Source organism: Sinocyclocheilus rhinocerous, unplaced genomic scaffold (assembly GCF_001515625.1).
Source record: "Sinocyclocheilus rhinocerous isolate Xijiao unplaced genomic scaffold, SAMN03320098_v1.1 scaffold1046, whole genome shotgun sequence".
NCBI lineage: Eukaryota > Metazoa > Chordata > Actinopteri > Cypriniformes > Cyprinidae > Sinocyclocheilus > Sinocyclocheilus rhinocerous.
In genome coordinates this window covers 328,279-345,802 of record NW_015646218.1, presented here as the reverse complement: position 1 = coordinate 345,802, position 17,524 = coordinate 328,279, and the positions used below count along the sequence as shown (strand labels likewise).

At 35.2% G+C, this 17,524-nt stretch overlaps 1 protein-coding gene across 1 annotated transcript in view; it reads right to left on the bottom strand.

Moving 5' to 3' along the window:
* The window catches only part of LOC107707159 (collagen alpha-1(XIV) chain-like), a 141,843-nt gene that overhangs the window by 62,920 nt on the left and 61,399 nt on the right, over positions 1 to 17,524 (bottom strand). Inside the window, exons 19-24 of the mRNA XM_016511076.1 lie at positions 14,329 to 14,464; positions 12,019 to 12,141; positions 9,544 to 9,693; positions 5,000 to 5,116; positions 2,039 to 2,185; positions 990 to 1,064 (exon numbers count right to left, since the gene is read on the bottom strand). Of these exons, the coding sequence (XP_016366562.1) occupies positions 990 to 1,064; positions 2,039 to 2,185; positions 5,000 to 5,116; positions 9,544 to 9,693; positions 12,019 to 12,141; positions 14,329 to 14,464 (748 nt within the window). The remainder of the gene's footprint in view (positions 1 to 989; positions 1,065 to 2,038; positions 2,186 to 4,999; positions 5,117 to 9,543; positions 9,694 to 12,018; positions 12,142 to 14,328; positions 14,465 to 17,524) is intronic.

Sequence of the window (17,524 nt, the reverse complement as noted above, 5' to 3'; positions counted from 1 at the left end):
GGGGGGGGGGTTTCAGCAGGGATGCGTTAAATTGATTAAAGGTGACAGTAAAGACATTTATAATGTTAGAAAAGATTTCAAATTAATGGCTGCTGGAAATTTAGCTTTACTACAATACATAGCATTTTAAAATATATTAAACATAGAAAATAGTTACTTTAAACTGTAATAATATTTTACAATATTACTGTTCTTACTCTATTTTTATCAAAAAATGTAGCCTTGATGATCATAAAACAATTATTTCAACAACATTAAAAAATCTTACTGACCTCATACTTCTGAACAGTAGTGTAACATGTAGAAAGTGTACTAAATGAACAACTCTGACCTAATCGTTTAAGTAAACGGACTCATTAGACTCACTGGGATTAATAAAAATCCCTTATTTATTTCTTGCACTGACTCATTGCTTATTAAAACAGCAAGTTTGTGAGACATATCACACTTTTGTCCAAGAGCTAAACACAAAGCCACAAAACTCTCATTTTGATTTCATGAGCTCTTTAAGGTAAAAAATGTTTCACCTTTTACCATGTGACCTGTCCTCATTAAGAGTAATGTGTAACATGCAGGGCAAAGCCTTTAGGTGACTACCCAAAGGCCCAGAGATAAAGCCATCTAAAAGTAACAAATAAATCTAAAGAAGCATTCGGTTTCAGGCCAAGAAATTATTCAGGTCTTACTTTATGATTCATTAAACACCATAAGCATTCGGCCAGACAATGAAGCAAATATATCCACTATAAAGTTTTTTGAAATGTAACGATCTATATAAGGAGGTTAAATAAGTTCTGTGTGCTTTTATCAGATGTTTTGGGAAGACTCAGACATATTTATTGAGTGCGGAGTGGTTCCGAGAATAAGAAAAGGTTAGCTGTCAGCAGAGATGTATGTTAGTGAAAGGTCACACAACACATAGGGACATGGCCAGCAAACAGGGAAAAACGATGGCAGACAGGCCGGTTCTTCCCACACTGGTGTCCTACCTTCTTTGGCAGGGGGGATGGTGGGAGGAGGGATCGTGGTGGGTGGTGTGGTCGGTGGCTGGGTGGGTGCTGGAGCTGCAGAAACAACAAAACAACACATAAACCAGAGCAGGGCCTGGCTGTCTGCACTTTATTACACACACACAATCAGATTTGTGATCTCAACGGAAATCCAATTGTACAAGAAATAGGACACACTGCTCTACTGATGGTGGTTCAGTCTGTTTCTCAGGCAGTGATTGAGTGTATGTGGTCAAGGGAGGATGTTGTTTTCAGTACTTGGCTGGAAATGACCTGCATCATTGAAGTGTTTCTACCGCCTAATTGACACGCTAACGTGTGTGTTATATACACTGAAACTTGTACAGTGAACAATCCCCATAAACTGCAAAATTATGCTCTTAATCATTATTTTTATCTTTATTGAGTTTTCCAGTAAAAATATCTAAACATGCCAACAAATATACTGTATGTCATATATAATATATTGGGTGAATTCAGGTAAACTGGGAACATTTTGAAAGAAGTAATTAAAAGTTACATTAAGATTATCACTTAAAATAAGACTTTGCCAATGGAGATAGCAAATTTTTCATATTTTAAAGATGTTTAGGAAAACAAGACCAAATAATTTATGGAGGAGGATCATGATCAAAGAATGCTGATAAAATCTGATGAGGCCACATATTGACATCTTTGTTTTTTGTTGCAAATGGCAATTAGGTTTTCAGCTGTTAAAATTTTATTATTTTTATATTTTATATTATTTTTGTGTTTATGAATGCTTCAGTCAGTCTCATGGAAGCCCATTTCTGCTACAGAAAAAAAAAAAAAAGGTGTAGCATCTAACCTTAGTTAACACCCCAGTAAATCTTATTAAGGACAGATGTCCATATTTAATCTACAAGGTTATGATGGGATAGACAACCGTAGAATCAATCCTTCACAGTCTCATATTCATTCACAATTAAATATGGTGTGCACCCTGATTAAAAGTCTATAGAGTTATTATTGCCATGCAAAATATATAGTTATCAGAGTGTATTTACCAGTGGTTGCCATTGTGGTGACGGCAGGACCCTCTGTGTCCTGTAAAAGACTGTAGACGCTGATCTTGTACTGGGTGTCGGGGGAAAGGTTGAAGAAGCACTCTCTAGATGCACCACCACCGACCCTCACTTCCTGTTTCTGACCGTCTGCGAAAAAAAAAGTTAAAACAGCAGGATTGGCATTCAAGCAACAATCAAAATAAAATAAAATGCAATCACAACAGCGTTCTCAAGCAAACAATTGTGCTAATTAATCACACAGTACCATTCAAGTCCTCAGGCTATAAACGAAGCCTGAAGTTGGAAATGACAGAAGTGGCACCACAGCAGCTCGCCGAAGTGTTGTTATTTTTAACAGGCATGTGTTGTTGCTCACAAACTGGTCGTTTAAATGAAGGGAACTATGAGTAAATCATGTTTTAGGAAATGCAATACTCAAATCCCAGGGTACAAGGTAGCAGAACTGCTATTTATCACCTTCATAGCTGTAATTATTTTCCAAAGCTGAGAAAATGATCAGTGCTTGGTCTCAGGAAGGGTAACCTTGTATTCAGACCATAAAGTTCAACGGAGAGGTCTTTAATTGTTTTAATCGGAGGCTGAAGACTGCAGGGAAATGGGTGAACCAATGAATGATAAGCAGCCCAAAGCTTGGGTTAAATGAAAGAAACCAATATTTTCATTCTTTTCGATTTCTTTTCTTTCTAAATGTGAAGGTGTTCTCGCTGACGCCGACTGTTTTTCTTTCTGGTTTTCTCTTTTTCTACATATCTATCCATCGATTTTTTGTTTTGTTTGTGATGACAGACATTAATATTCAGCTTGACGTGGTTCATACATCTTAATTTGTCTGCCATTAAACAGCTGCGTCCATGGGGAATATAACCGGCTGGGCTGTTCAGAAGCAGTATTATATCACTATTAAATAAGAAAAAAACAAGAAAAGGGTTTTCTTTAATAAGATATTTCCCAAAGCACCTTCTTTTCAACCATGATCTTAAAAAAAAAAGTCTCTGGAGTGCATTATGCAAAAAATTAAGATTTATTAAGTCATTTTCCAATGATAATGTGGACTGCAAAAATTGGAATTTGGTAATAAGATCAACAATATTCCCTTGCTCAGACATGCTTTGATTGCGGAGCTGATCAAACAATGGGATGTGACATTTGCCTATTACATTCCCGCTCTATGGAAAAGTAGCTGGCAAGCGCTCCGGCTCGGCTCAGTAAACATCTATCCTCCTTTAAGCGTTTGTTTCAACAGACTGCACTTCTCAGTCCAGTCACATCTCTGGCACAAGCAGGACAGTTCCTCCCCTTCCTCGCATTTGCACGCAGGAACGCTTCACTTCACCATGAGCTCTCGGTGCAGAAGAGTCATATGTGTGGCTGAAATTCCACAGCCAAATTCTCCCAATGAGTAAGATGCAAATAAAGAATCCGCTGTTCCTACTGGTTACCAAAGTTTGGACATTATTTGACTAGAAGAACGCCAAAAGGAAGGCAGCGGGGATCTTAGTACTGCAAAATACACATATATTCACACTTCGTCTTCTCACACACTTCAGCAGTAGTTTTGATATATTTTTGCGTAGGCATAGTTTACCATGACTACAGGGTAATAAGCTGTCTCCGTTATTCTTCAATTACAACTTTTTTCTCCACCACTTTAACAAAAATCTTTCTTATTTGGAAAAACAGATTGATTTAAACTATTATTATTGTATTATATTATATTACATTATATTATGTTACATTCACTTTTAGTTTATAAAAGTTTGACAGAATTTCTACGTTATCATTTTTTTTTCAAAGAAGACTCTTATGCTAACCAAGGCTGCATTTATGTGATCAAAAATACAGTAAAATCAGTAAGACTGTGTTAGATTGTTACAATTTTAAAATAATATTTTCTATTTATTTTCTTTTTTAATATAATTTAAAATGTAATTTATTTCTGTGTGGCCATTACTCCAGTCTTCAGTGTCACATGAACCTTCATTCTAATGTGCTGATTTGGTGCTCAAGGAACATTTCTTATTATTATTAAGGTTGAAAGCATTTGTGCAACAGCTTAATATTTTTATGATAACCATAATAAACTGTGATTTATTTTTTCCAGGATTCTTTGATGAATAGAAAGTTCAAATAACAGCATTTATTTGAAACAGAAATCTTCTGTAACATATTAAATGTCTTTAATGTCATTTTGGTCAATTTAATGCACCCTTGCTGGATAAAAGTATTATAATTTTTTTAAAGGTAGTTATTGGAAATTACTTTAAATGTTAAAGTAAGATTATATCTCAGCAAGGGCAGAATTTGAACACCAGAATTATACTTATTATTTTTAGATTATGATCTGAAAGTCATTATCAACCCAGGTAACATTTGAGAATTAAATTTTCAGGATTTGACAGTTAAAAATAAACTGAAAAATAACTGAAGATTTCTATATCCCTTCTATAGTGTTTCTCTGAGAACTGCAATAACTGTCATTCAAATACTTCATACACAGGCACACACACACTGGGACTTCAGGCAGGATCTGGTTTTAATAGCATCACTGAGCTGTGGTAGCCATCTGAGCAGTCACACGCTGGAAGGGGAACAGAAGATTTCCAGGATTGCGTGATAAGCTGGGCCGGTGAAGTATTAGGCAGGAATAAGAAAAGCAATAACGGGAAAAGGGCTTTTGACTCTGCTGTTTTAAATTTGAATCGAAACCATGTCACACGCCAGCAGAGCAATATGCATACAGTAAAAGAGTTTTGTTGAACAGCCCAGAGGCTCAGAGGTCTGTGCTGAAATGAGCCATAATATCCCATTACCTCTGAAACTGAAATTTATGTCAATATTGCAAAACAGGAAGCCACCTTATGGCTTTGTTCTGCAATGCATTAACAATGTGTGTGTGTGTGTGTGTGTGTGTGTGTGTGTGTGTGTGTGTGTATCACTCACTGAGCAGTGACTCAATGTCGACTCTGTAGACGGTGGCGTGGCGGTGAGGTTGCCACTGGGCACACATGCTGCTACTGAGCACCTGGTATGTGCTGAGACTGTTCACCCCCAGAAACACTGCAAGGGGAAGAAGAAAACAGATATCTTGAAACAAGATGAATTTAGTGGAAAAGCAAAACTAAGATACTTTGAAAAATCAATGGGGGGGGGGGTTGTCCATACACTGAAAGTTAACAGGGTCCAATGTTGTTTTGTACATCATTGACCTTCATTATATGAAAAAAATTATTCTTCAAAATACCTTATTTTGTGTTCAGCAGAAGAAAGAAAGTCATACAGGTTTGGAACAACATGATGGTGAGTAAATGATAACAGAATTTTCTTGTTTTGTGAACTATCCATTTAAGCTATGACCAGGAGGAAAGCATTTTAATTTAAAATGTAACTTTTAATGTCTTATGCAGTGTTGCTTCTTAGTTAAATTGATCTTGTTTTAAGTACATTTTCATTGGAAAGAAGATCAGTGTAACACATGTGAATCCATTATATAAACTACCGTACAAATGTTTGGGGTCAGCAAAAGTTTTATTTATTTATTTATTTATAAGAAAAGATGTGTTAAATTGATCAAAAGTAACTATAAAGACATTTACAATGTTACAAAAGATTTCTATTTTTTTTAAAAAATGCTTTTGAGCTTTCTATTCGTCAAAGAATCCTGAAAAAAGTATCACGGTTTCCACAAAAAATTCTAATAAAAAAATGACACGGTTTTCAAAATTGATAATAAACAATAAATAAATAAATAGTAAAAATAAATGACTTCTTATTATTTTTCATTATCCACCAAATCAGTATATTAGAATTTTTGATTAAATAAATACAGGCTTCGTGAGCATAAAAGACTTTCAAAACTATTTTTAAAATTACAGACCCCAAACTTTTGAACAGTAGTGTACTAAACCTGTAGGAAAGCTTTGAAATGTACACGCTGGTGGGTAGTGAGAGCAAAGCCTTGATCGTTGCTTCTCTAATGTAGTCTAATGTTTTGAAATGAAAAGCAGCACATGTATTACAGTAATGGATAATGAGCCATAGGGTTGCCAGCAGCTACTTTGAGCTGCAGGTTATGGGGTAAAACCTGTAGGCTTCACTTCTCTCGAAACCAGAACCCTATTTCTGATCTCGTCAGATTTCTGTGCGATACTCTTTAAATACTGCAAGTCAGGCAAACCTAATGGCTAGAAAAACACATCTGAGAGGAAAGCAAGAGGTTCAAACTGCATTCTTAACAAATACGCTCTCCACTTAAAAGCCACAAATGGCCTTAACCATTTCTTTCTTTATTTTCCTTTTTCTCTTTGTGCAAACCACACAAAATGTGCTGTGTGAAAGAAAACTCTTTTAAAAGCCAAAAAAATAGACTTATTTTGGAATTATCACGTTTTTGTTCAGCAAAACACAAGCCCAAGCCACAGCACATGGTCTACATTAGTCGCACAAAACAATACTCATCTTTGGAGCTTGTAGTATTTGGAACAGAAGCACAATTGTGGCCGTGTTGCAACAAATGGAGTCCCACGCATTTTATACGCCAAAAGTTGTGGCGAACCCAAAGTCTGCTTGTACTGGAAAAGTTCCATATGGTGGGACACTGTCCTCCTTTGAGCCTTGATATGAGAGCCAGATCCTAAAAAGGAACTACTTACGCAATCAAGCTGTCCATTGAAATTCACGCTACACAACAGAACATCATGTCAGTCGCGTCTGAGACTTGGAGATTTTAGATTAAAACGGAGACTGTGCACAAAACATATGGGGCACAGTGGTGGTGATTCGTTTAAGGTTTTGAATAATGCATGTGACAAGCTTTCCTCCTTATATAAACTATTTTAATGAACTATATGCATGCAAAAAGGGCCTCTGGCTGATAGTACTAATACAAGGTGGTGGAAATCCATTATTGTGCATTCAATTATTCAAAGGTCAAACAGAAAACGTATGAAAAATTGATGGACCCCATTGAGGAGGCGATATGCAGATGTCATGTAGGGTGAGACAATATGGGAGGTTCCTCAGACAGCCATAGAGTGTGAAAAGAATTAGCGCCCATGCTAGAAGCTGAGATTGACTGGAAGTCCTTTAGCACGTTTTGTCCGTGCTTAATGGCACTATCGGGGTGTCATAACATCTGTGACATGCAGAGGTGTCATGCTCATTTAAACTGAGACGGCATGTGCCCCTTTTAGATTTGTGAGCCAAATGGACTCTGAATGCTACTTCCAAAAAAGTGTATGTGGTATAATTTATAATAATAAAGTAAGCAAGATTATGGTATGTAAAAAGTGCTGTGTGCTGTGTCACTATTATTTGATTAGCTGCAATTTTGCTAGGCTACATAAATAAAAATATATAAATTATAATACATACAAACTTGACTAACATTTATTAAGATTTTCCACATAATATATATTTTTTGTTTGGTCATGTGTTTTCTTTCACCAAGTGAGGCAGCACTGCCACAAGTGACCCCTAAAAAAAGGCACGACACCCTTGGCAATGTGTCAGACTTTTTGTGTCGGTAGTCTTTATCCTTTAGTGAACTGTCTCTAGCTAGATTCTGCTCAGTCATCACTAATCTAATTTGAAGGAAACTGTGTGTGCGTGTAAAATACTTGTATAGTAATTGTACTTGATAACTATATTTAAGTATTATTTGGGGTAATTTTGCACTACTGGACTACTAACTAAATACTTACAATTACATTTCTAAGAAAAAAAAACATGATAATCTTTTACAATTAGACCCTCAGTATATATATATATATATCAGGGCTTGACGCTTACTTTTTTTCCCCAAGGAGCACATATGCTCCTAATTCGAATGATTTAGAAGCGCATAAAAACTTTAATTATTTAATTAATTTGAATACAAAAGTACACCAGGTTTTTAAATACATCTGCTTCAAACATTATTTATTTAATTATTAAACTATTTATATGTTAAACGTTGAATTAAAAGCCAGATACAGTTTACTGGGTAACCAGTAAGTGAAATTACGAAGTATTTAGGGGAAATAATTAAAAGTAAAATCTTTTTTTTTTTTTTTTCATTAATTTGTTATATTAGATTTTATTATATTAATTTTAATAACAAGTTCCTTTGTTGCACAAACTTTTCAAAAATCAATTCAATTATAATTTTCTCAATATTCTGACTATGAAAGGCTTTAGAGCACATCAATATTTGTATCAAACATCCTGAATTGTTACACGTCAAATTTAGTACCATTTTATAGTATAGCATAGCATAGCATAGTATAGTATAGTATAGTATAGTATAGTATAGTATAGCGTAGCGTAGCGTAGCATAGCATAGCATTGCATAGCATAGCATAGCATAGCATAGTATAGTATAGCATAAATACGTATTTAGATTTTACTTTTAATTACGTCGCCTAAATACTTTCACTTAACTGTTTTGGCATAATCAATATAAAACATTATAATATCTAAAAATATATTATATAAAGCATTTCACTCACATTTGTGACTAAAAATAGATATGTGTAACTATAAAATGTGTAAAAAAATGTACAAATGTATTTACGAGTACGTTTGAAAATAAAATGTACGTTCTGTGTACTTAAAAAGCCTTAGGGTGGGGGGGGGGATATTGGACATTTAAAGTAATGAAAAGTCATAAATATCTAAAATAGTATAAAAAAATCGTATTATATATTATCAAGAGGTCTATAATTCGGGGCCAAAAATTAGGAGTCACAATACACTCTGGTGTGATGATTAAACTTGAAAAGGCAATGATTTAATTAAAGAAATCTTAACACTCATACTTAAACTTACATAAAATACCTCAGTATTGTTTACACCCTTGATTGTGGAAGTAACAGGAAGAACCCTGATGACAGATATTTTATATAACATGCCTTAGCTTCCTGTTATATATTATGATATAAGAAATGTTTTTTTTTCTGAGATAGCGCTCTGTCAGTTGCAGGTGTTGTAAGCATTGTGCCTGTTTATCTGACTACAAGACCGTGGTGACGGATATTGGCATGGTGACACCACGGTGCTCTGATGGATGGCCTCAGCACTTCCTGAGAAAACATAATCTGTTTGCTTTTTGATGAGAATCGCTAAAACAGGTATTACTTTGTGATGTACCTGGCGATATCAAATTTATATGCAAAGGACTGTCATTACTGGAGCTGTCTGTCTGAATATTGATATATGTGTAGCTGGCTGCCTATCAAAGAGCACCTTCAAGTTTCATTAACAGACAAAAGGGGCAGTTCTCGCCAGTCCGCTTACATAGCGATATTATCGCTGTTGCATATTATCAAGAAACAGTATTAGCAAGGATGATCACACAGGAGGCAAATTACATCTGTGAATCTGATGTGATGGTGCAGCAAAATGATGGTGGGCTGTTGGGAATAGTGTAGAGATCTCACGCTGGGCAGCGTGCAGATTCGTGTGTACTAGATAATTATGTTTAGGTGTGTATTTGTGCAGAGACTCACATGTTTTGCCCTTGCTGGTGAGGGGTTGGCTGGAGCCGGTGGTGTAGGAGGCGATGACCTGAACGCTGTACTCCTTGTCACTCAACAGATTGAGAATCAGCAGGGTGTTCACATCATCCCCTACAAACGTCTCTAGAGCCGGACCTGGCACTGCGCACAGAGCGAGACAAGAGCTGAAAACAATCGCAGCAACCTTACAGGAAAAATGTGTAAAAAAAAGTTAACTATTTAAAGGGCCGTTATTAGCTTTTTTCCCTGGAAGTACACTTATAATATTATAACACTTATAATATTAGTCAAGTTGTAATGTAGTTTTAAATCAGTTGTTTTTACTATTGATACAATTAAAAATGCTATATGTAAATGACTACTATTTTGATTGTGAAAGACAGTAGTTTAGCTCATGTTACATGATTATTTCACCTAAAAATTATATATTAAAATGATCTGTCAGCAGTTAGTCACTCTCATGTTGTTCCTACATGACTGATTGTCTTCTGTGAAACACAAAATGAAATAAAATTTTAATTATTTATTATTTTCCTTGCACAATAAATGGGAACTGAAGATTTCAAGCTTCAAAAATACAAAAAAAACAAAAAAAATAAATATAAAATGGTCCACAAGATACACTACCATTCAAAAGTTTAAGGTTGGTAAGATTTTTTTTGTGTTTATTTGTGTTTATTATTTTAAAAATACAGTAAAAATACAGTAAAATATTATTACAATTTAAAATAACAGTTTTCAGTCTTCGGTGTCAGACGATCCTTTAGAAATCACTCTAATATGCTGATTTGGTGCTCAAGAAACATTTCTTATCATTATCAATGTTGAAAACAGTTGTGCTGCTTAATATTTTTGTGGAAACTGATTCATTTCTTCTAGGATTCTTCTAGGATGAATGTTACTGACCCCATAGGTTGTACGTGTACTATATTTCAAGTCTTCTGAAGGGAAAAATTTCAAATGGCGCTACATTTTTGTATGTTCCTTACAGAATTTACATCGTTATTCATTGGAAATCTTCCCTTCTAATGAGTCAACCGGATCACTGAGTTATTGAGTTAGCAACTCAACTCAAGCTCAATTCATGAATGAATCAATCAGACAGGTTTGTGAACTTGATCGACTGAGTCTTTGAAAAGATTTGACTATGAAACAAATAATTTGTTTCAGTGAACCATCCCTTTAATTCTGAACAACATGTTTTTGCAGCTTACTAAATATTCTGGGTGGACTGGGAAGGGAGTTTGGGCTGTGAATGTCTAAGTATGTCTATTGTATTTAGTACATTCAATTCTTTAAAATTATTTTACATTTTATGTCCCTTTAAGCAAAAACATTTTGTTGTTGTTGTTGTTGTTTTTTCAACATTCATACCTCATAGGAACAAACTCCAAAAACTAAAGTGCTATTTTCTGGCCCTCACAAACTAAACATCTATACATATGAGGCCTCTCTACATCAAAATCACAGACTTAACTAAAAAAAGACACAGGAAAGGAGTAGGTGGATTTCACAGACACTTAAAATCATAGCATTACACTATAACCATCACAAAGACTGGGAAAACTAGATGTGAAATGATATGAGAATAAGTGAACCCTCCCCTTCAACAACACACACAGACATAGAAAATGAGTTCTGGACAGTAGAAATGACCGGTGCTGGGATGAATTATTAGCAGCTGTTGGGAGCAGTTTGGAAGGGCATTAAATGTAGGTGGAGAAGCCATTTCTCTCCACCGCAGATGGGAGTTTAAGATCATATAAAGGAATTTATTGGGCTGGACTTCAGTGGAAAACAGAGGAGTGTTATATTTTTCCCTCTGGTGTGCTGCAGCCACATTAGTGCTTCTGTTTACAGTCGAATCTCAGACTGCAGATGGAAGAACACTCATGATCAGAGCAGCAGACGTGGAGAGAGTATCTCAACCTACATTTAATGCCCTTTCAAACAAGCTGCTAATTATTCATCCTACCCGTCTATATATGTCTCCAGAGTCTCAAGACTTTTTTGCTAAAGTTATTTGCATACTTCATGTACCAGTATGTCTGGAATCTAATGCTGAATTATGCAGCACATTTACATGGGATCGTACAGACATCCATTCATGAGCAGATAGACTGTGGAGGGTTATGATAAGTGTGTGTGTGTGTGTGTACTGGTATTCCCTACATTATGGGGACCAAATGTCCCCACAAGTATAGTAATACCAGTAAATGTTGACCTTGTGGGGGCTTTTTTTTTTGTTCTCCATGAGGAAACAAATTTATAAACCTTTCTGAATTAAGCTTTTTTTTTTTATTATTAAAATGTTTAGGGGTAGGGGTAGGGTAAATGGGATAGCAAGTACAGTTTGTACAGTATAAAAACCATTACACAAACTTCATTATGAATTGCACCATGATGATAGGAATGCCCGTGTGTCTGTGTGTGTGTGTGTGTGTGTGTGTGTGTGTGTGTGTATACCAGAGATGGGCTGGTAGATGACTCTGTAACCCATAGTAGGGAACTGAGGGCTGTCCCAGCTGATGCGGAAGCGATTATACCATTCATCAGACACCCTTAGGTTACTGGGTCCAGAAAGTGGAACTAACCAATCAGAAGACAGAAGATCATGATTAGTATTTGCAATGTGGTTATTTAATGTCAATTGCTGGTTAATTGAACTTCATAAAATCTTATGTGATTTGAATTGCACAATATGCTGTATCATTAAAATGTTCAGGTATAAAAAAAAAAAAGAATAAATAAACAAATTAATTAATAATAAACAATTAATAAATTATTTAAAAAAAATACAATTCAAAAGTTTGGGGTCAGTAAAGTTTCTTAATGTTTTTGAAAGTCTCTTATGCCCACTAAGCCTGCATTTGTTTGATCAAAGAAACAGTAAAAACAGTAATATTGTGAAATATTCTTACAATTCAAAATAAATCATTAATTAATTATTAGTAATTGATTCATGTGATGGCAAAGCTGAATTTTCAGCAGTCATTATTCCTGTCTTCAATGTCACGTGATCCTTCATAAAATATTCTAACATCACAATTTGGTGCACAAGAAACACTTCTTATCATTATCAATGTTGAAAACCGTTATGCTGCTTAATATTTTTGTGCATATTGTGATAGATTTTTTTTCAGTATTCTTTAATAAATACAAAGTTCAAAAAAATAACATTTATTTGAAATGTATATATTTTTTAACAATGTAAAAGTCAATTTACTGTATCCTTGCTGAATAAATGCATTCATTTCTTTGAAAAAATTAAATAACAATCTTACTAGCCCCAAACTTTAGTATTGTAAATTAATCAATCAATCAATCAATCAATCAGTATATTGATAAAGAAATTCAAGTGTTTGTTTATTTATTCATTGCTACAGGCTGTAGTTCTACCCTGAATTCCTAGCATTCTCTTAGAAAAGTCTCTGTTTTCACATAATTACCACTCCTCCGCCGAGAATATCACCCCACTCATAATTAATTCAACCTCAACCTCAATCAGAAACAAGGGCAAAGGTTTTTCCAAGACAACTATCAGACATCTGATCTCAAGTTCAGTGTGAGGTGACATTAGCATTTCTAATCAGACACTGGGCTGTAATTTGAAGGTGATCACTGGGAGAAAGTTGTAGATCAGGGGTGTCCAAACTCGGTCCTGGAGGGCCGATGTCCTGTAGAGTTTTGCTCCAACTTGCCTCAACACACCTGCCTGGAAGTTTCTAGTAGGCCTAGTAAGACCTTGATTAGCTGGTTCAGGTGTGTTTGATTAGGGTTGGAGCTAAACTCTGCAGGACACCGGCCCTCCAGGACCGAGTTTGGGCACCCCTGTTGTAGATAATCAATCCCATCAGAGGAAAGCAGGCGGGTTTGATCAGTTCATTAGAGTAAGAATACCAGGGCTGGGATACATAAGATTTATTATGCTTATTAATAGGTAAAATGTTTCATTGACTGACCGTCCAACTTCAAAATGCAGTGAGTATAAACTATATCTCAGTGCTGTGATGTAAGAGGATCTATTTTCAGCTCATAAGCGCTATATCTGGTACATAAAACAATCAGGAATGTCGTTCATAAGACAAACGGGAAATTAGTAAGAGATGAACAATACTACTATGCAAATTTAGAATTGAGAGTCAAAAGATGTCCCATAAGAAAAAAACTATTGTGTAAAACTAACTTGGGGGTTACATTCTGGTTCACTGAGCTTAAAACAGGGAAAAAGCAGGTATGTTTTTAACGCACGATTAGTTAGATTAGAATTTAATCTGCCTCAGGTAGTGCCAAGTTCATCACTGCTTTAAGGTCAAATTAATTAACTCAGTGAAATCACTAACTAACATGGAACTAAATGAGATCACGCTCCTGTTAATACAATGAATGGCATAGTGTTGCATTTGTACTTGATTTATTAAGACAGAATTAAAAATTCATTTATTTCAGCCTGGGAATTGAACCCAGGTCGTTCTGCATAACTAGACACTAAATATTCCTAATGCTGCATAAGAACATGCTAAACATTTAGTAAGTGTGAGTTGTTGGCGTTTTTAATATTTCAAATCAGCTGAGCAGGGTTGTGTGTTAACAACGTGTTCATTTTATGAATTCTAAAAAGGGAGCTAGGAGACAACTCAAAACTATACAACTATACAATTATGCCAAAGTAATATGTAAGTATCATAACTGCATCTGTTTTGAAAGGGTTTGAGAAGTACCCATAATGTATTTCGTTTATTATGACTCCCGCAGCATTTGTTCATTCATACTCACTTGTTTTGCCAGTTGAGGCCATGGCCAGAGCTGTGGACTCTCCATCTGCATAAAAAGGGGTCACAGTGATCTTGTACCTTGTGTCTGAGAGGAGAGGTTGCAGGGTCACGCTTCTTCTGTTTCCCGAGACTAACACCTGGAAAAGAGGAGAATATTCAATACCAGACAAAGCATGGTGTGGGTGTGGATGCGTTTTGCTTTCTCTGCGAGGACCAAATGTCCTTGAGGTCTCTATGTGGAAAACAGCTTTATAATGGAAGTAAATCATTTACAAATGTATAATACAGAAATGGTGAATGTTTAGTATTAGAGTCAGTATATAATGACTTTAATTAGCATATGTGCATATACAGAGCTGTAAAAAAGTAAATACACCTCAGAAAGTTTTGTCTTTTCTTTCAATACATGTGGGGATATCAAGTGGAACTTCATTTGGACAGTATCAATAAGAGAAAGTGGTATAATCACCTACCCTACCTTTAACAAATAATAATACAAATTTTACTTTGATTTTTTTTTAACGAAATTAATATTTTTGTTCAGCAATGATGTAATAAACTGATTGAAAATGACAGTATGAACTTTTACAGTATTACAAAACATTTATATTAAAAAAAATAAATAAATTCTTTCTATTCAAAATTCCATGAAAATATTAAGCAGCACAACTGTTTTCAACACTGATAAATAAAGATTTATTTTTTTCTTGAGCACCAAATTAGCATATTAGAATGATTCTGTGAAGCCTGGAGTAACGGCTGTTTAAAATTCAGCTTTTCCATCACATGAATAAATTACATTTTAAAATGTATTAAAATAACATAGTTATTTTAAATTGTAATATTATTTCACAATATTATTGTTTTACAAATATTTTTGATCAAAAAAATGCAGCCTTGGTGAGCATAAAGCCGACACACCAAGCCGACGGTCGGCCATCAGGCAATGTCGAGTGGTTTTAGTTTTTTCGGCATGTTCCACATCGTTGGCTCTAGTCAGATGCCGTCAGCTTTTTTTCAGCCGATTCTGCATATCGAATCAGCAGTGGAGCTCGTCGGCGAGAAAGAGAACTACAATTGGCTATCCAATGACGGAGTAAAGACAGAACACACAGACACTTGTTGTCATTCTATCCATTTGTTTCTTTCTTTATACACAACAGGAAGCCCAAGGGCTGACAATGCCAGTGCCATTTGCAACTTAGCAGAAATGATTGAAAAAAGCTACACAAATCCGTCAGTAAAGAGCATGGCTGGTGTAAACAATGGTTTACAGGCTGCGAATGAACGCAATGAATGCTGCTTGCTTTGTATATCCACAGTTCCAGCTCTTCCGGTTTCCCTGTTTGAATGCCGAATACAGACTACTGCCAGCTGCTGGTATGGGAGAGTTATGTTCTCTCACGCAAGTGCAGAGCGTATACTCTAGATTAAATATATAATAATAATAATAATAAATAGGTGCATTTGCCCCCTTTGGCAGGAATAATTTCTTGTAGGTGTTTCTTATAATTGTCCATCAGGCTCTTACACTGATTGTACAAGTATCATCACAGCCATTCTGTTGTACCGCAATCTAGACTTTGGCTTTGAACTTAATTGTGCTGAAAGGAATACTGAAATAATTAAATAAATGTACGGTTCCATGTACAGTTCAGTTTCAATTTTTTTCCATGGCCTCATGGTGTCCTCAAGCACTCTTTGGTATAATGTGGAATTCATGGTTAGTTTTACGACGCTATTTGCAACCCCGAAGCTGCAAAATACCCTCAAACCACAACACTTCCACTACTGTGCTTGTGGGTATGTGTTTCTCATTCTCAAATGCTCAAATCTGTACTTTGACTCATTTGTCTAGAAGTTCTTCATGTAGGTATCAGTTGGCAAACTTCAGTTCTTTTTTGGAGAGCAGAGGCTTCGTCTTTGCTGACCTCCCATATAGACTATATTTGGACAGCCCTTTTTAATGGTTGACCTCCTGAAGCATTTTTGAAGCATTTCCAGAAGCATTATTGTACGTACAGTGGAATGATGGATTGTAAACAGCTTGGAAATAGCTTTAAATCTATTTTTCACACTCATACGCCTCAACAACTTTTTTTCTGAGGGGCTCAGTCAGCTCTGGTGCACCTTGTTGTAATATTAAACAGTATGAACTGATGTACAGTAGTGATAAATGTAAGTTTATACTAACTTTTTCCAAAAAAGCATTCTATTTTTCATGAGGTGCACTTACTTTCACACAGCATGGTATGTAGGAGGAGGAGAGCAATGACTGCTAGTGTAAGGAATGATTGTCAAGGATAAAGAAAATGCCAAACAGTATAGAGAAACAATTCCAAATATTTGAGTGTTTGATCAGCTCTCATGAAAGCTACTCTGAGTATAAGCCAAAAGACTAGAAATCTGTGTACTGAACTTTAGGGAGCTGGATGAAAATCAAGAAAGCCAGCACTCAGCTCTGTAGCCAGCATCCAATCACTGCAGTCATTCACCACAGACACACCATTAATCACACGCACACACACACACAAAATCATGGCAGTCCATTGCTTGTTGATAATGAAATGTTGGGTTGCATTATGTGGAGTGGCTTCCTCTGTGTGAGAGTACTATCAATGGACAGACTACAAATAAGACAAATGAAAATAAGTAGTTTGTGAATGTTACACATGCAAAGATTAAGAGGTTATTGAAAAAGTAAAGGTTCCTAATTGCCAACATTTTAAGTGTATGTGTTTTACATTTTATATTAAATTACTGGGTTTTTGAATATTAAATTATTGGATGTTTGTATATTAAAAGTAATGATTTCTATATTTTTTGCCCAGCACAGGCACTAAATAAAAACTGTGGAATCAAATCATTAATTACCACAGCAGACTGCACAATATGTTCAGAGTTTATACTGTGACATTTTTTATATCTGCATGTGCACTCGGTGCACTTTTTTTCCTTATTAATACAGTCTTACACATAAAACTGAATCATACTTGCTAAAAATACACTACTGTGCAAACGTTTGTGGTTGGTAATTTTTTTTGCAAAAAATACAGTAAAACCAATAATATTGTGAAATATTACAATTCAAAATAACTATTTAATTTTATTATTTTCTATTTTAATACTTTGATCAATTTCATGTTTGCTGAATAAAAATATTGACTTATTTTTATTAATTTTTTTTATCAGATTGA